Source organism: Loxodonta africana, chromosome 12 (genome assembly GCF_030014295.1).
Source record: "Loxodonta africana isolate mLoxAfr1 chromosome 12, mLoxAfr1.hap2, whole genome shotgun sequence".
NCBI lineage: Eukaryota > Metazoa > Chordata > Mammalia > Proboscidea > Elephantidae > Loxodonta > Loxodonta africana.
Window position 1 is genome coordinate 12,324,131 of NC_087353.1, and position 19,744 is coordinate 12,343,874.

At 43.1% G+C, this 19,744-nt stretch overlaps 1 protein-coding gene across 12 annotated transcripts in view; it reads left to right on the forward strand.

Annotated features, from left to right (window-relative positions):
- The window catches only part of TRAPPC12 (trafficking protein particle complex subunit 12), a 113,900-nt gene that overhangs the window by 77,002 nt on the left and 17,154 nt on the right, over positions 1-19,744 (forward strand). For 7 of the 12 annotated variants that reach the window (XM_023550401.2, XM_023550399.2, XM_010591889.3 and 4 more), the window contains 3 exons: positions 7,575-7,647; positions 11,211-11,284; positions 18,117-18,215. In XM_023550401.2, the coding sequence (XP_023406169.1) occupies positions 7,575-7,647; positions 11,211-11,284; positions 18,117-18,215 (246 nt within the window). Of the gene's footprint in view, positions 1-7,574; positions 7,652-11,210; positions 11,285-18,116; positions 18,216-19,744 lie in introns of all 12 variants that reach the window. The other 5 variants (XR_010323539.1, XR_010323540.1, XR_002786259.2 and 2 more) reach the window with 3 other exon arrangements.

Below are 19,744 nucleotides of genomic sequence, written 5' to 3' on the forward strand. Positions count from 1 at the left end.
GGAGCAGACACCCTGAATTTGGACTTCTAGCCTACATTACTGTGAGAAAGTAAACTTCTCTTTGTTAAAGCTACCCACTTGTGGTATTTCTGTTACAGCAGCATTAGATGACTAAGACACAGTTCAGTCTGTAACAGGGCCTTTGCACATGCTGCTTCCTCTCTCCCTAGCGCGCCCTTCCCTGCTCATTTCTGGATGGCCCTTTTTGCCTCTCAGGCTCTCAGTTTCTGTATCACTTCCTCAGAGAGGCCTTCCCTTCTCTAACATCCCCTCTTCAGTAGGTTCCTTTCCTTCACTATTTTCTATCCTTGTTGTTGTTGGGTGCCGTTGAGTCAATTCTGACTCATAATGGCCCTATGTGACAGAGGAGAACGTGTTCCTTAGGGTTTTCTAGGCTGTACTCTTTATGGAAGACAGATGGACAGGTCATTCTCTCTCAGAGCCTCTGGGTGGGTTCCAACAGCCAACTTTTCTTTTAGCAGCCGAGCGTTTAACCATGACCCCAGTGTTCCCTTTATATATACTGTATCATGATTTATAATTTTGAAATCTATTTCTTATGTTTTCTTGGGTTTTGTCTGACTTTCCCACCAGAATAAAATCTCCATGAAATCAGAGAACTGCCTTGCTTACCATTGTTCAGCATAATGCTAGCACATAAAGGGTGCCCCATAACATACATGGAGCGAAAGAGAGTGAGTGAAGAAACAGACAGGCACATAAACAATGGTGTTAAAATAACATGGTAAGATCATGATAGAGATAAACCTTAGGTGCTCGGGGGCAGAGCAGAAGAACATTTCAGCCAGCCTAGAGGATCAGAGTGTTTCCCAAGAGTTAACAGAAGAGCTTAGCCTTGAGACATTAGCAAGAGTTTCTCAGGTAAAAGGGTAGGGGAAGGGATTCCAGGCCAAGCAGACAGCATCATAAAGACAAGAAACGGCGTGGAGCATGTAGGGGGAAACGCTAAGCCATTCAGCTCGCCCAGATCCTGACATACAGTGTTATCAGAAGTGTGTAGGGGAAACGCTAAGCCATTCAGCTCTCCCAGATACTAACATACAGTGTTATCAGCTTGGAATAAGTTGGTTTTTTTGGTGTCTCTGGGATCTCTGAATGGTGCCGTCGCAAGCAACCAGGTGCGTAGTTTTGAAGCTTCAGGGAGAGATCAGGGTGAGAAATCGTGGCATCACTGGCATGTAATTAATAGTTAAAATCATAAGGAGCCCGTAGAGAAAGGAGACTGACGTGAAAGGAGCAGGTGGAAGGAGAACCTGAAGAGGAGGGTGTCACAGAAGCCTTCAGAGGAGTGACAGAAACTGAAGAGGATCGACTGGGCTTCGCACTTGGAATATCACTGAGGAGAGTGAGGTGGAGAAAAGGGACTTTACACTTCTGTAATGTTTGAATTTTTTATGAGCCTATTATTACTTTTTAAAAAAAAAAAAAAAAAAAAAAAACTAATTAAAAAATCACAGCCAAAGCAATTTTCTTGTCCTCTGCTGTCCTCTGCACCTCCAGTTGGCCATCTCAGTTGGCAATAGGATCAGTCACTCGAGGGCGGTCAGTTTCACACTGACTACCATTCCCTCCAGCCCTCCGTCAGCCCTCTTGTCTGAAGCCTTCCTCTAGAGCAATAAAAAACATTCACCTTTTCAAGGGATTTTTTTTTGTCTTAAAAGCACAGGTTTTTAAATTACAAAATAAATACAGAAATCATACATCTCCTACCCCTACAGTGCAAAATTGTCTGCTACACCTTAACAAGGTGTTATGGTCACATTGAGACATGAGAGCTGATACTTGGCACTAAGGAAAAAACTACTAGGCCCCGAAATAGGGAGCTCTGGTGGCACAGTGGCTAAGAGCTTAGCTGCTAACCAATAGGTCGGCAGTTTGAATCCACTGGCCTCTCCTTGGAAATCCTATGGGGCAGTTCTACTGTGTCCTGTGGGGTCACTAGGAGTCAGAATCGACCCGATGGCAACAGGTAGCCCTGTCTGCACCACTGCTTAGCTGGCACCTTTGATTATAGCACCTTCAGTCCCTGGGTTTCTTACATGATACTTGACACCTGTGCTTGCTTACACCTGTCTCTTTAGGAACATGCACTCATGGATTATCGAGCACCTCTGGTGTCAGTAATGCTAGGTACAGGGACGACGCCCCGCGAGCAAGACAGACATACATAATCCCTCCCCCAGTGCAGCTTACATGCTAATGAGGGACACTGACAAGCATTAATAACTACTAGTAAAGTAACATGAGTCAAGAGTGGGTTTGGTTACTTTCAGTGTCCCATTTTACTTGCATTCTCAAGTCCGTTTTATTTAAATTTGGTGAGGCTGAAAGCAACACCTTCCTCTTTGAGGCTTCTTATCAAATAAAGTAGTCATGGCCACCATTTTCTTGGTTACATGGATCCTGCTCCCCGTGAGCTTAAAAACATGCCTCTACTTTTTCAGAGCATTTTCCAGAATGAACTGGGTTCCGTGTCACCTGCCTTTGCCCTCCGGGGAAACAAACACAAGACTACTGAGCAGTTTCCGATTTAGATCTGGACCCTGTGACAGAAGGAACCAGGAGGAAACTGCAACCGTCGCACATGTGCATACTAAACAATTTCAGGCTTTTCCTGCAATACCTGTAGGTTCTAAATAATTCATGCTCTGGGGTGGAAATGTTTCCGTCACTTTCCTTTATAGAAATCGTCTTTTGTCAATCAATGTAGCGTTACTTTATAAATCCAGACAACTGCCTCTAGATAGACGGCAAGATAGATGCCGTCTATCTAGAGACTGCCTACTATTTCTGTTCACTTTACTCAAGGGCTCACTTCTAAACCAGTCAGGGACCTATTAATATCTTTAAATAATGCACCCTAAAAGAGGATCAGAAATTTTATTTAACAAGTTTATGCCCCTTTCTAGTACAGGTGTTTTATAGGAGCGTATTCTCTCCTTTGCCATTTCTAGCTGTTCCCCCCTCTAGTGATGAAGCATCTATGGTATTTTAACCAAAATAATGCACACCTTCTGCGTTTGTTTGCTGGCCACTCCCTACCCCCTCTTCCATCCCCCTTCCCCCAGGTATTTTTGTAAACTCACTGGGCTAATTTTTTTTTACAGCAACATGTGGAAGAGGGTAGGCAAGGCAGTGCTTGTGGGGGGAGGGCAGCCAGCAAACAAACGCAGAAGGTGCATGTCTTTTGTGTAAAAATACAGTAAACGACCCAGGCTTCTGCCGACATTCCATTGCCGTTCTCTTACATCCCTCACCCCAGCCTGAGAGAGGGCTCAGTGTAGAGGAAGAACTATCACCTTGCTTGGTATCTCTAGCTCATATCTCTGTACCTTCCCCAGCTTGTGCAGATACATACCAAGAAATAAATGACTCTAAAAAAAACATGAAGCCATAGGTCTGGAATAGAAAAGAAGAAAAAGCTGCTGAACAAATGAGAACCTCCTTCCTCCTCTTTAGTCAGCTTTTGGTGTCTAAGCTAAAGAAGGAGTTTCTATTTCTATCAGCACCCTGACATAGGGTGGCAAGCTATTGTTCTTTCTTTTCCAGAAATTTTTCTCCTCTGGTTGCCACTCTGAGCTGTCTCGCTCCTCCTCATGTCAATTAATTCTTCCTATCCCAGCTGCTTAACACCAGAAATCCTCTCTTCTCTTCCCTCTTACTTCCTAAGAGACATTCTTCCAGCTTCTTTACTTCTGTACTTCCTGTTCTATCCTTATCAGCCAAGAAAGTAGTAAGGCTTGATCCACCCTTGAATCAGTTTAGGCTAAAGATAGCTGTGTGGTCATCTAGTGCTGCTATAACAGAACTACCACATGTGGATGGCTTTGACCAGGAAAAGCTTATTCTCTCACAGTCCAGTAGGCTACAAGTCCAAATTCAGGCCACTGACTCCAGGGGAAGGCCTTCACTCTCTGTCAGCTCTGGAGAACGGTCCTTGTCATCAGCCTTCTCTTGGTCTGGGAGCATCTCAGCACAGGAACTTCAGGTCCGAAGGACATACTGTGCTCCCACTGCTGCTTTCTTGGTGGTATGAGGTCCCCCGTGTCTCTCTGCTTCTCTCTTTTATATGTTAAAAGAGATTAGCTTAGGACACTATCTGATCTCGTGGGTCTCATTAACATAACTGCCACTAGTGCAGCTTACTACATCACAGTGATAGGGTTTACAACACACAGGGAAATCACATCAGATGACAAGAGCGGTGGACACTCGTACGATGCTGGGAATCGTGACTTAGCCAAGTTGACAGATATTTGGGGGGAACACAATTCAATCCATGACGATAACTATGCCCCATAAAAAACCAAACCAAACCTACTGCCATCGAGTAGATTCCGACTCATAGCGACCCTATAGGACAGAGTAGAACTGCCCCATATTGTTTCCAAGGAGTGCCTGGTAGATTCGAACTGCCAACCTTTAGGTTAGCAGCCATACCTCTTAACCACTGTGCTACCAGGGTTTCCAATAAATACCCATTGCTTTTTTGGTTAGCAGCCATAGTTCTTAACCACTGCGCTACCAGGGTTTCCAATAAATATCTACCCGTTGCCGTTGAGTAGATTGTCACTCATAGTGACCCTATAAATAGGCTATGGAAACATCTCAGAAGTGCTGGGACATTTTCTGCGAAAAGATATTCTCATGACTCAGCAGTGTTTCGTGATCAACCACAGTGGTGAGACACACAGATCAAATACACATCTTACCCTCAAGATCTCTACAGTCTGTCTCAGGGATTCTGATGTCTCAAGCCTGGGTGAAAAGTCTTTTGTTTTGTTGTTAAATGCAGATGCCTTCCTTTGCATCAGAGTTTATGACCCTACTGAATCAGAATGTCGGGGCAGGGACAATGTCATCTTTAGTTTCTATAGGCTCTACTGGTGATTCGGAGGCTCAGGCCCATTCACAATCCTTGCTTTTCTTCTCCTGTAATTCTTATCCCTTCTCTCGTTTCCTATCCTCCCCCTTCTAACCCGAGGGAATTTAATTTAATGGTAACCGTTTCTGTTTTTATGATCATTTGTCAAAAGACAAATGAGCTGAAAAACAGTATTTGACCTGGTTTAGACCAACTAGATTCTTCTCCTCAAGGTTATAATTTTAAACCTCAAGTGTGTCCTCTGAGTCATCAAGGTAACATCAGATAGCTATTAAGGGGTGGCGGGGGGTGGGGGGTGCCTTCGTCTTCACAGCAGTTTGCCCTCTAACTTGTATTAAATAATGAGTATTGCTAAAGGACTCTAGAGCAGTTGAGGAAAGGTCCACTTTTGGCCTGATGATTGCGTAGACTGGAGAGCTGGGCAGATGAGAAACCAAAGCAGGTTTCTTCATTATGCTGCACACCTTGCCACTTGAGGGATGGGTAGTAGTTTGGGGAAACGTTAATTGGCAACATGATCTAATAATGAAAGGATTTTCTTTTCCCCAAAACCAGATGGTCTAAAGTCCATAATCACAGTACTGTAATATAACCTTTTTTAGAGTGACATTTTTTTCCCTAGCAAATAGTCTTTCCTCTTAAACCCTTTTTTTTCTCGTCATCCTGTCCTTCAAAAAAAATTTTTTTTTCTCTATCCAAACTACTGGCAACAGCTCCTTTTCTTGCAAGGGAAACCAACAGCTTCTCTTAGTTCAGTTGACAAAAGAAGCAACTGAAAGTTATTAACCAAACAGTAAAAACTGTGTCAAGTGACAATTACACAAAATTTATTTTGTATATTAAAAGAGGCAGCAGCACCCTTGAGGCATAAGACTGCTATTTACACAGAACTTAAAAACCATTCTCATGTATAACATACTTTTTTTTTTTAATAAAATAAAATGGTACAACCATTGTAGAAAATAATGTGACAGTTCCTCAAAAAACTAAAAACAGAATTACCATATGACCCCGCAATTCCACTCCTAGGTATATACCCGAAAGACTTGAAAACAGAGACTGAAGAAGAGACTTGTACACCAGTGTTCACTGCAGCACTATTCACGATAGCCAAAAGGTGGAAACAACCTAAATGCCCATCAGTAGATGAACAAGATGTGCTCCATATATACAATGGAATACCACTAAGCCAGTAGGAGAAATGCAGTCTTGATACGTGCTGTAGTAGGGATGGAGCCTGAAGACATTATGCTGAGCAAAATCAGTCAGTCACAAGAGGACTAATATCGTATGACCTGACTTATAGAAAAAGACAAGAAAAGGCAAAGGTATAGAGACCAAAGTTTGTTAGTGCTTACCAGGGGCAGGAGGGCGGATTATTGCTTATAGGGTCGCGATGAGTCAGAATTGACTCGACGGTAATGGATCTGGTTTTTTTTTTTTTTTTTGGTATTGCTTTTGGAGTACTGAGTTTCAGTTTACAGTGGTGGAAAAATACATTGATTAAGGGTAGGGGTTGCACAGCCCGTTATTACAAGTGCTGTCAATAAATCACACACATACATGGCATAAGTTGTATGATAGATATATTTATAACGATGACAAAAAAAAAAAAAGTAGCTGCTGAGGCTGCCATGGGATTTGGCTCCCTGGTTTGGAGGTTTAGGGTTATCATTTTATGGGACATCCCAGTTAATTGGCCTAAAAAATAATGTTTAGTGCTTCTGTTCTGCCTCCTAGTTCTTTGCCTAGTACCTGGGGCCTTAAAAGCTTACAGGCAGCCATGCAAGGCACACCAATTCTCTGTTCACCTGAAGCAACAGAAAAGGAGAGTAGGGAATGGGAGGAGGATATGGAATGTGTGGCTAATTGCCTTCGTGAACAACTGCCTCCTTTGAACACTTGTGATCAAAGATTCTATAGAAGAGTCCTGATCAAAAGGGAGAAAATGAAGAACAGAATTTCAGATTTTCATAGACTGCAGACTTCCTGGAGCCATGAAGTTTAGATGAACCCCTGAAACGCCATGAGATAATCTTTAAATCTTAAACCAAAAATATCCCCTGAAGTCTTCTTAAAACCAAACAATAGTTTAGCTTAACTAGTAAAAAAATATCTGCCGTGATCATTTTGCTCTTTTAAGAACTATATGGGATCAAACTGACAACAGTAACTGGAAAGATTAGATAGGAACCTTAGGGAGTAGTGAGTTTATGTTAATGGGAGAAGAACAGTTCAGAGAAGGACCACGAGAATGGCTGTACAACTGAAGACTGTAATCAATGTCACTGAATTGTATATGTAGAAACTGTTGAATCTGTGTATGTTTTGCTGTGTATATTCTCAACGAGAACAACAATCAAATACAATTAAAAAAAATAGATGTGTGTGTGTCTGTGTGTGTATCCCATGTATATATCTCCTAACGCATTATGGGCATCATAAACCCAAACTCCACCATCCACTAGAGAACAGGTTTCCCTCTTCCTTTACGCCGTGGCTCTCACTCTGGTAGTAACCAGCAATGTTTTAAACGTCTCCGTGTGAGACATTCCTTGACAAATTGGTTTCCATACAGAGAAATTTACTTTACCTAGAGTATATCAAGACAAAGACTAGAAACATTCATTTTTTATGATCTTGTTGATCTTCTTTTAAATTCCTTCAGATTCTAACAAATTTGGAGCAAGGCTTAGCTGAAGATGGGAGCATGAGTAACATTACACAAGAGAACAGACAAGGTAGGTGGGTGATATTCTTTTTTAATTAAATAATTATCAAAAGCTGTAGCCCCCTCCCCAAAGTTGTTTTTTTTTTTTAACTTTCTCTCATTCTCCTTTCATTTTGCCTTATTCAATAATTCATTCACTCATTCACTTTCTCGTTTCTTTTTCCACTAAGCCAAGGGCTATGCTCACACGAAGTCCACCACCTGGTGGGAGAAGACATACGTTAATCAAATAATTGTACAAATAGAAGTGAAATGACAAGCTGGGCTAAGTGCTATGAAGAAAGTTGTGTGATTCTGAGAAAACATGTAGGAAAGGAACCTGCCTAGACTGGGGAATCTGAGAAGCCTTTCCTGTGGAAGTAATGCTTGACCTGAGATCTCAAAGACAAGTTGGAGTTTAAGCTAGGGGGTGGGAAGGGGGGATGGAGTATACAGCCTTGTGGCATGAGGGGGCATAGTACTAAAAGCAAGCTGGTGAGTCAGTTGGAGAGTGTTACAAAATGAGGCTGAAGAGAAAAATAGGGGCCTCGGGGACTACACTAAGGATATTGGTCTTTATCTTAAAAGCAATGGAAATCGTGAAAGGGTCAGCTCCCAGCTGGGGGCATGAGCAGATTTGCATTCTAGCTGCGATATGTTGAATACATTAGGGAGGGGATGAACCGCTAATCATATTTCAAAACCCAACTCCGATATTACCTCCCCAGAAAGGTCCCCTCTCATCTTAATCACTCCTTCCTCAGTGTAGCCTCTCTACACGTATGTCATTTCATTATTTGTATAGCTTTCTCTCCCACTGCATAAAAACTCCTCCTTGAGTTCAAGGACTCTGTCCTACACATCTGTGTATGCCTGACACATGTAGGCTTTCTAAAGGCTGGTTGACATGTATTGCACTGGCAAGGGCTGAGTTTCCTCTGACGCTGTGCTTTGAGAAGATTAATGTGCCAGAAAAAGAAGAGGTAGTTTGGAGAGGAGAGAGCCTGGGAGATGGGATGCCAGGTGGAAAGCTATTCCGGTAAACCAGGGATATAATGAGACCCTGAACCATACTCATGGGAGTGGGAATGGGCAGAGTGGTGTGGGTGAAAAGATGTTGGCCAGCTGTAGTCAACAGGACTGGGCTACAATTAGGTTTTGAATAAAAATGTCCTTTGTTTAGGAAACCCCAAATAACTCTGTGTGTGTGTATGTGTGTGTCTCTCTGTTTCAGTAATTTAACTACAAGTAAATTACCTAGGTCTGAAGGAGAGAAACCCATTGCCATCAAGTGGATTCCAACTCCTAGCAGCTCTATATGACAGAGAAGAACTGCCCCATAGGGTTTCCAAGGAGTGGCTGGTGGATTTGAACTGCCAACCTTTTGGTTAGCAGCCATAGCTCTTAACCATTGCACCGCCAGGACTCCAGTGACAGTTAATCCTTGGACATCCCAGATACTCTCCAACATTGCACCCGTGTCATTTTATTCCCATTGGGGTTCCCATTTCATTGCAAACAAGCAGAGGGGTATTAGACATCAGAAGGTAATTCCTGGAAACCTAACAAAGAGTCACATGGATAAACAGATTTACCTAAAGGAGAATTGGGAAGAATCAAAGCTAAAAAGAAATCTGTAGAGATAATCAGAACAAATCTGCCATTCGTTGAGACCATCCACATTTCACATTCATTAAGATACTGTTCAGAATTTCTTCTTGTCACAAAAATAATGTTATAAGGGGAATATAAGCCGCTAATGTATTTTTAATTGCTGAAAGGCAAAGTGAGTTAAGTTCTTAATTCTAGCAATTATTTTTGTGTTCTTCTTAAGCATGCCCAGAATAAACATAATTTCTAGGTGATTGTTTTCTCACAATTGACCATTGATAGTGGCAGGAGACGTAAGGTAAATTTCAGTAGGTATGTTGGTCAGTATAAGGCACACTCACTGAGCTTTCGTCACTAAAACTATGTTCCAAACCCATTGCTGTCACTTGTAGCGGCCCTATGGGACAGAGTAGAACTGTCCCATAGGGCTCCCAAGGAGCAGCTGGTGGATTCGAACTGATAACCTATTGGTTAGCAGCCAAATGCTTAACCACTGCTCCACCAAGGCCCCGGGACCTACTGATCTGGTCCTGAGATAGATGGTGTAGAAGGTAAACCTAACCTCTGGCTCTGAGATGTCTGATGAAGGGGCAGGTGTGCCCCCTGCCATTTGTTTGTGAACCATGGCCCCTGCTCATCTGGCATTGCTAATGGTGTGTTCAGGTTTCTGAATACTGAATGTGGGATTCCTCGTAGAAAGGAAGTGGACAGAGCAGTGGAGTGAAGAGCACTGGACATGGCAGCTAGCCTCTCTGGGCCTCCATTTACTTACCAATAAAGGGTTTAAAACCAGCCCTATCTTCAAACCAAGCCTTACTCCTAATAATCCTAGTGTATAAACAGATACAATTTGAGCTGCTGCCATGAGAGACGTGGGAGCCCTCCCCTCACCCTCAGGGCAGCTTCACAGTTCCGGAAGAATCCAAGAAGCCTAGTGTGAAAACAGCTAGAATAGATGGACCCTCCAGCTTTAGACCCAGATTGGAAAGATGGCTGATAACTACTAGATATGTGGGAGAAGGAGGTAAAGTCTGTGATGGACTGGGCTCAAGGAGTAGGTTGTTACGTGTGGCAGCAGATGCCCTGAGGAAGAAAACATTCCTGTAGGACCAGCCACCTGCCGTCAAGTCAATTCCAGCTCCTGACGACCCCATGTAGAGGTGTTGAAAAATGTCCCCAGCAGCACATGAGTTTACAGCATACCACTGCTCTGTAGATGCCATTTGGAGAGGCTGTTTGGATTTTGTGTTCACATCATCATCTTCATCATCCTGCCTTACTTCTGGTAGCACTTTTATACCTATTATCACAGCTGATCCTCACAAAAGCCCGTAAAGTAGATAGGACAAGAATTATTGTTTCCATTTAACAGATCGAGTAACTGAGGCCTTGAGAACGTAGGTGACGTGACGCAGAGTCACTGGTAACTAAAGCAGAGTAAAACCGCCGCTGTTCTGACAATGTCGCTGAAGAGATCTGCCGCTGGTGCCCGTCCCAGGGAGCTCGGCTCGCGTGGGTTCAGCTTTGAGATTCTCTCCCCGGCCGCCCTGATCCGGCCGCTTTCCCAGCTGATTAACTTTTCTACCATTAAATGACATGACTGCAGGCAGCTGGGCATCGTCGTTTACACTGGATTTGCTTATTTTCTGTGGGTCTTAAGTTTAGAAACGTGGCTCTTGGCTGGGTAATTTAATCCTTTGTCTGAACTAACTGCGGAGCGCGGTTGCCCTACTGTTTTTTGTAGCTGCATCATTTATGCAAACGTTCTATCCCTAGAACTAACTGCGGGCTAGTCCCTGTGAGAGGTGCTGTATTTTCTGTCTCACAGTGCAGTGCGGCAGCACATTAAAAATTCTAGGCTAAAATCCAGTGGTGTTAACAAGAGGGATCTTTTAAATCAGAATTCACAGGACCCAATAATTGATGGCTAGAAAGAACCTCTAATTTATTTGTGCACATTCACAAGCTGCTCTTATTTTGCAGCCTCTGTTCAGCTGTGGAGGTCACGCCTGGGCCGGGTGCTGTACTCTATGGCAAACTGTCTGCTAATGATGAAGGTACGTGGGTGGCAGGAACTGCAGAGCTACCGTATATTCTAGAATAGGATGTCAGTAAGAAAACTGCAAGGGAATTGCTTGTACATTCTGGTAAGAAAAAGCTTCCATAGTCAATGTGAAGGTTTGCTTAAGCAGAGAATAAGTTCAACCAAGTAATAGTTTATTTAACAGACAGTTCAGTAAGACACTCTGGGGCTAAATATCCTTTTAATTTATATTGAAATTTAACAGAATGCAGAATTTACATTTTCAAATTTAATTGTTCAAACGTGGGTCTAAATGATTTAATTAAAATCATTATTCATTTTCATTTTCTCTCTCTTCCTATCTCAGTTTTCTCTGAATTCCATCCTAGAAAGGTATCCTTTTGTTCTAACCGTCTTAGGAGAGGTTTTTTTTTTTTTTCTTGTCTCGATTTGATTTTCTGACTGATGCTTATGACACCTAAAGACAGGTTTCCACAAGCCCTCGCTTTTAGGACTTCATCCCGGAGCTTTCAGCTCCTAAGGAAGCAGCTTAAAAATACAGGAGGCTGAGCTGGGCTTGTCAGTCACTTGTTTTTCACCAGTCTATTCTCTTCCTCCCAGCAACCCTCCCCAGCACACCCAACCACGTTTTTTGGCTTCTCTCTTTGTTTGAAAAAGCTGCAGCAACCCACGCCTGCGCTCACCTTCTGTCCTAGGAATCAGGATGTCCTGGTGCTGAGCAGGCAGGTGGCACCGCCTGCCAGCTGTAGGGACTGAAGCCTCACTGCTGCTATAGGAATCAATTAGCAGGGAACACCCCACAGCAGCACCATTAACACCTTCTCAGCTATTATAAGACAGAGATCATAACTCCTCCCACACTCCCAGTTCTCAAGCTGCCCAAGGTCATTCGGAGCTTGATTTTCAGTAGGGCAGAGCAGGCAATTTACCAAGTGGAGAAATTTGCTCAGAGAGTTCTATTTTTTAACCCTGACATGGCAGCTCTGGTCACTTTATACATGGACTCCCTCCCTCAGCAGCCTTCTAAGATGATCCTGTCCTTTGGCATGGCTGGAAGGGGAGTTAGGTATGGATATAAATTCCAGAAGAAGATGGTAGCCTGCATCGGGCTTTAGAACGGGCCAGCCATGGGTGTGCACAGAATTCCCCTCGTGGTGTTCTCTGGTTTCTGTGCATCCTTCTATACTTGTGTGATATTGGAAATGTGGACAGGAAGTTGTAAAAAATCATATTCTTTTTCTGTAGCGAGTGACCTTGAAGCAGCCTCTTCACATCTGTGAGCTTCAGACTCCCCCTTTAAAAATCTTTGAAATACCTCCCAGCTCTGACACTCAGTGCAGCTCTCTCCTCTCTCTTTGAACACATTGGGTAAAGGACAATACAGTTTTTAAGGAATTCTGTGTCTTTGCTCAGAAGATTTTTTTTTTTCTTTCCGTTTCCACATGGCTGAAATATTTCTGATAAGGTCACTTGCCTACACAGTGTTTTTATTCCTCATTCTTTTCCTCCTTTCCATCCCTTTCTGCTGCTTCTTCTTACTTGCCCATTGCTCCTTTGATTTCTTCAGGGGGTCTTGTCTGCCTCTAAATAAAAGTGAGTAACAAGCCCCGCGTCCTTCAGCCATCCTCCAAGCACACTGTTCGGGCAGGTGGAGCTTGCTTCCCCAACAACTTAGCCTTTGGCAGTAAGCACACAATTTCACAAAGCACCAGGGGCCTTTCTCCTCTGCCCCTCCAAAAGCAGGTCATCCTCCCCAACCATCCAGATTGTAGCCAACCCTGAAGTCTCCCACCGAGGCATCCGAGCAATCTCTGATAGTGGCTTCACCCCTAAAGGACATTTTCAGCTTCACCTAAAATTCACCCAGCTTTCCAGAACATTCTTTCTCAAAAAAAAAAAAAAAGAACAAATTGTAAATTCATTGTGCTGTTGTTTCATTAAATTATGGAGCTACACACACCTCAGAGAATCAAATTACCTATTCCACTGGTGGTTGTTATTTGTAATTTTAAGACACATTAATAGAAAAATATAGACTAAAAATGCCTGTCTTTGTCGTATGCTAGTGTTAATAATAACACCAGGTACCAAATGTAAGTATTCTGCCTACATGGTTAGAACATATTATTGTGTTTCAAAAATACTTTTACAATGAGTACAATCTAATTTGAAAGTTCAAATGAATCTTTCATTTTAGTGGGTTAAAAAATAAAAAGAGTGAAAAAATTGCAATTAAGTTTGACCCAAGCATATGCAGTCTGTTGCCATCTAGTGAGGGTACATAATATTGCAACATTGTGTTGTTTTCATATACAGGAGCATGGTTTTAATTAAATTATTCGTATGGGCTAACAATGAGTTATTTAATCAGCCATTTAATTATTTTGAATAACATTCCTATTAGAGTGAAATAAACATTCATTTAACTTTTTAATGATGAGAAATAAATTCTTATGTTTCAGCCCCAAATATCTGCATAATATCCTCCAAGGACACAGTTGGATGTATTCCAAGGCAGCTCACATTTCAAATGTTACCTCCTGTCCTCAGGCTTCACAGTTGAACTAAGGCGCCTACACTGGAAACCATATGTGTGCGCGTGCGCGCATTCTGCCGGCGTGCCTAGGCCTGCCCGCGTGCCCCGGGGTCCGCTGACCTCGGGCTGTCCCCAGGACCCCACCCACGCCGCACATCGTTCTGCCGGCGTGCCTAGGCCTGCCCGCGTGCCCCGGAGTCCGCTGACCTCGGGCTGTCCCCTAGAGCCCACCCACGCCGCACATGCCACCATGTTGGTCTCTCAAGCAGAGGGGAGGGCGGTCGCATAAGTCACCTTTCTTCTTGCTTAAGTTACACAAGTCCTTTCCGGCTGCGAAATGGGTGTGAGTCTAGTTTCACAGCCACTAAGCAAGCGTAGCTGCCAAAGGAAAAGGAGTGAAGATTGGACTCATAGATTGGTCCCTTTAAGCAAGTCGTTCGTATCCGTTTTCAAAGCCAAATCCATATGATCTGTGGGGAGTAAATTAAGACCCTCTGAAGAGCTAGCTTTAGCCATTTTCCCTTCAAGTAGTCATATTTCCTCCGCCTCCAATGAATAAGCAGTTTTATCAAATAGTGATCAGCTGACGGAAGCGCCCTGACACAATCATGCGGTGGCTTATTTGGTGATAGGCACCTGGTTATGCTGGGCGGCCTGGGCGGACCTCCTGGTCCAGCCTGAGGGACCCACCATCCACCACTGCACCCAGGCCGGTGCAGCATCCCCGGAATCCATATTGGAGGAGGTTTATCCCCAGGTTCCTGCTTCCTTCTATTGTCTGGTCCGCTTGTCTAGAGTTCGCGTTCTCATGTGCCTCCTGAGCAGTGGATCCTAGGAGAGCAGCCTTTTAATCAAAGATAGAATAACTTTTTCCATCAGAATAATTGCTCGGTTTTTGAAAACCTGCCGTTTCCAGGATCAAATTACCTTCAGAAACAGTGATTCCTGACCTTGCGAACTGAAACGGAAAATTGTTCAAGTAATGGCACTGGTCCCTGGGCCCTGATTGTACTTCCCCTTCCCTGCAGACTACAGTCCACTCCCTGACTCTGGCATATAGTGGGCCGTCTAAGCCCAGAGTGCAGTTAGGTGAATGGAGCCTTGGGGACAGGCCCTGGGCATGCCCAGTGATGCTAAAGCGCTAATTAATTTTAAAAAAAGAAGTCAGAATTCGTCTTTTGTTACCTATAAACCGAAAGTAAGGAGCATGTGTTAGATTTTAACCAATGGTTGCCGTCGTGATGGATGCTATTAGGTGTCATTGTGATGGATGCTATTAGGTGTCCTGTGGGGCAGCCAGACCCACCTTCAGGAAGTCTAGATAGTACTGCTGCTGTTGCTGGTTACCTGTGTGGCTTGGCCTACCTGTCACCTACCTACCTCAAAGCTGCCAGGGCAGAAGTTGTAGCCAGTGGGATACTGCCTCTCAGCATAAAAGCAGTGCCTCTTCCCCACTAAACTTTTCTAAATCAGAACTAGAGGCTCTGAGTGCAGGCCCTGAAGCTGCAATAAGGATGCCACAGCTATCCTCAGCTGTAGCTTTAAGTACTGCAAGGACGTAGGTATTGGTCCAAAAAACAGTGGGAATAGCTGTCTTCTCTGGGTGAGGGATCTCACAGTGTGTGCGCACACACACACACACGCAAAACTAGACACAGGACAGCCCTGCCACAGTCGGCACTGACAGCAAGAAGTAGTAGGAAAGGACGACTAAGGTATATGCCGTCTGGCTCCTCATGAGCATCATGCCTTGAATAAAATTAGTTTTAATGAGCTGCACTTAAAGGTACTAGACTGGAACAAGTCTTCTAATTTTTTTTTTTTCTGCCAAACTGGAATTTTACTTGTCGTCTGTCTTTCTTTATAACATCCCAATTAGCAAACTAGTAACTCCAAGTCCCAGTTTGGATAAAACTGAAAATGTAGAAGAAAAAAGAAATGAAAGTATCTGCTGGGATTTTACAATGAATAAATTAGGAGCAAAATACCACTGGTGGCCATATTTATTTCTGGCCATGTGCTGTAGCTAAATATGATAATATAACGTTTAGCATAATGTTTGATACATAGAACTCACTCAATAAATTTATCACTATCATTATCGAAAGAACCCTGGATTTGTTAGCAGGCTTGAGATGGGACTGACAGTTGTAGGCCATGTGATATTGACATGACACCATCTACACGTAGAAAAGGTGAATGGTACCTGCCCTTCTTGCTTTTGGCCAATAGGGCTTTCATTCACCAGATACCAGCCAGGTGCCTAGTAGAAGCACTGTGGGTGAGTTGGGCAGATGAATACTAAGATGATCCCAGCACAGTCCTTGCCCTTGAGGAGGGGACACAGGAACCAGTCATTGCAGTACATTGTGGAGGATACTACTGTGTATGAGAATCAAACGAGAACTATAGATGAAAGTACTTTGCATTAACTTTGGTGAAAGGAAAGACAACACACAATATAGGGGAAGTCAGCACAGCTTGACCAACGCAAAATCATAGAAGCTTCCTACATGCATCCAAACACCTTGAGGGACCAAGTTATTGGGGTTGAGGGCTGGGTACTATGTTCTCCAGGGACATCTAGGTCAACTGGCATAACATAGTTCATAAAGAAAATATTCTTATTGGTTCCATCATGTTCAGAACAAAGGAAAATGAAGAAAACCAAAGACGCAAAGAAAATAGCAGTCCAAAGGACTAATGGACCACATGAACCATGGCCTCCACCAGCCTGAGCCCAGAAGAACCAGATGGTGCCCGGCTACCACCACCTACCGCTTTGACAGGGATCATAATAGAAGGTTTCAGACAGAGCGGGAGAAAAATGTAGAACAAAATTCAGATTTACAAAAAGAGATCAGACTTACTGGTCTGACAGAGACTGGAGGAACCGCTGAGACTATGGTCCTTAGACACCCTGCTAACTCACAGCTGAAACCACTCCCGACATCTACCTTTAGCCAAAGAGCAGACAGGCATATAAAACGAACAATAACACACGTGAGGAATGTGCTTCTTAGTTCAATCAAGTATATGAGACCAAATGGGCAACACCTGCCCCAAAGCAAAGACAGGACAGGAAGCCTGGATGAACAGACAAAGGAAACATGGGGTGTAAAGGGAAAGGGGGAGAGTGCTGACACATGGTGGGGATTACAACTAATGTCACAAAACAATTTGTGTATAGATTTTTTAATGAGTAACTTGCACTGTAAACTTTCACCTAAAACAATAAAAAATTTTTAAAAAGGTACAACGAATACAAATGCCAAGTACAATAGCTAGCAAATCCTTTATACATGTTTCTAAAATGGTAGGAATTTCTCATTTACTGTAGAGAACAAATAACATTTAAGAATTCTAAGATAGGCATGACCTAGAATTATATGCACACTCATCTAAGTAGTGTTGTTGGGAGATGGGGGACTGGGCAGTTTGTTTACATTTAAGGATTTTATCTCAATTTCTAACATAGAAAATGTTTAAGAGATACTGTTAATAAATTTGGCACGTGTATTTTTTTTTTATTTGGGGACAGAATTCACCAGTTCACTGAATAATTTTGTCAGGAAAGAAAGAGCCATAATCTAGTTGAAATACTAACGCTACTTAGAAGATGGAAGCAGAAATAAAGACTCACAGGTCTAAGTAAAGGACCAGAAACTGCTCAGCTAGTCCCTCACTGAAAGAACGGATTTCACCTTCTCTGGTTACAAATGGGAGCCCTGGCGGCACAGTGGTTAAGAGCTCTGCTGCTAACCAAAAGGTCAGCAGTTGAAATCCCCGAGCCGCGCCTTGGAAACCCTATGGGGTAGTTCTACTATCTTATAAGGTCACTACGAGTCGGAATCGACTCTACGGCAGTGGGTTTGGGTTTTTTTTTTTTGGTAGATACAAATGAGGAGCCCAGGTGATGCAATGGTTAAGTGCTGAGCTGCTAACCAATAGGTTGGTGGTTCAAGCCCACCGGCAACTCCAGGGTAGTGAAGACCCAGCAATGTGCCCATAAAGATCACAGCCTAGGAAACCCTGTGGGGCAGTTCTACTCTGTCACATTGATCACCTTCACAGCACACACCAACCACAGTTACAAACAGAACTTAGAATCTTGGTTTGACGTGGCCGTCAGGAGAAAGCTCGTCACTTACCTCAGAGACCAAGTGTCTGATGTTGAGTTTTCTACTATCACATCTGTGTTAACGTGTTGTCTCTTTATAAGTCTACATGTGTTTGTGCTCTTCTCCATGTGTAGAACAGAGTGATTGCTTTAACTTTGAAAAGTCCTTTTTGGTCTTTCTTCCCACAGGATTACGTGCTGGCCGTCGAGGCCTACCACGCAGTCATCAAATGTTACCCAGAGCAGGAGCCTCAGCTGCTGAGCGGGATTGGACGGATTTTCCTTCAGGTACCCCTGTTGCACCAAATGAGTGAGCTAAAATGGATAGTCGTGTAATAAGAGGTTAAACTTCACTCTGACAAATTCTCTACCTGGTGACCTAGTATTTAGTTTTAGTTTGGTAAATATAAGAAATAGCACAGGAGATATTTCAATCTACATTTCTGCGACCATTAACAGGTTTAGGTCTTTATCATAGTCCCTCTGTGACTATTAAGTCCTGCTGGCTTTGACATTATGACTGTGAAGCTGATTGCTAAATGCGAATTTGCCTAGATTTTCAGCTGAGACACTGGAACTGATTACTTTAGAAACAGTCCTGTTATAGGTAGAAAATTATCCACAATTATCCACAAAAACCGTGAAGAATTTTATTTCAACTTAGCTGACTCAACATCCCTAAACTGGGAACGGAGAAAGGAAGAGCGAGCAATGACCGGTTAATAATAATAGATGACCCAGGTACTGTACCGAACCTTTTAACCTCATGGGTATTATTAGCCCTATTTTACAGATATGCAAACTGAGGCTTCCACATGACTAAGTAACCTACCCAAGGTCCCACCAGTAATGCCTACAGGAGGTCACATGGATGATGGTGGAGCAGGAGTTTGAACATCATCTCTCTGACCCTAGAGCCCATGGTTCTCTTAACTAATAGTTCATACTATGCTCCTGCTTCTTGATCCCTTCATTGTCTTCTTCCACAGCAGCGCACACACACAATTTACTCATATACACCTCCACCAAACCTACTCATGGCAGCCAGAGATGACAAAAGCAGGAGGGTCAAAGAAGAAAAACTATGGTCTTATCTAAGGAATCATGGTGGCACAATAGTTAACCACTTGGCTGCTAAGCACTTCTAACCCACAGCCACTGCATGTTGTTCTTTCTAAAAGAAGGAGACCGAATTTCCCTGGTAACCGTCAAAGAATGTTTCTTTCTGTATGTAAATCTTTTCTTGATTTTTCATAATACTGGTTTCATACAATATTTGCCCTTTTGTTGTTGACTTATTTCACTCAGCATAATGTCCTCCAGATTCATCCATGTTGTGAGATGTTTCACTGATTTATCATTACTCTTTTTCTTTGTATAATACTCCATTGTATGTACGTACCACAATTTGTTCATCCATTCATCCACTGATGGGCACTTAGGTTGTTTCCATCTCTTTGCTATTGTAAATAATGCTGCAGCGAACACGGGTGTGCACGTGCCTATTCATTGTCACAGCTCTTATCGCTTTAGCGTATATCCTAGGAGTGGAATTGCTTGGTCATATGGTATTTCAATTTCTTGCTTTTTAAGAACTTGCCATACCATTTTCCACAGTGGCTGTACCATTTTACTTTTCCACCAACAGTGTATAAGAGATTCAGTGTCTCTACAACCTCTCCAGCATTTGTTGTTTTCTGGGGTTTTTTTTGATTAGTGCCAGTCATGTTGAGGTGAGATGGTATATCATTGTAGTTTTGGTTTGCATCTCTCTAATGGTTGATTGCGAGTATCTCTTCATGTTTGTTAGCCGCCCG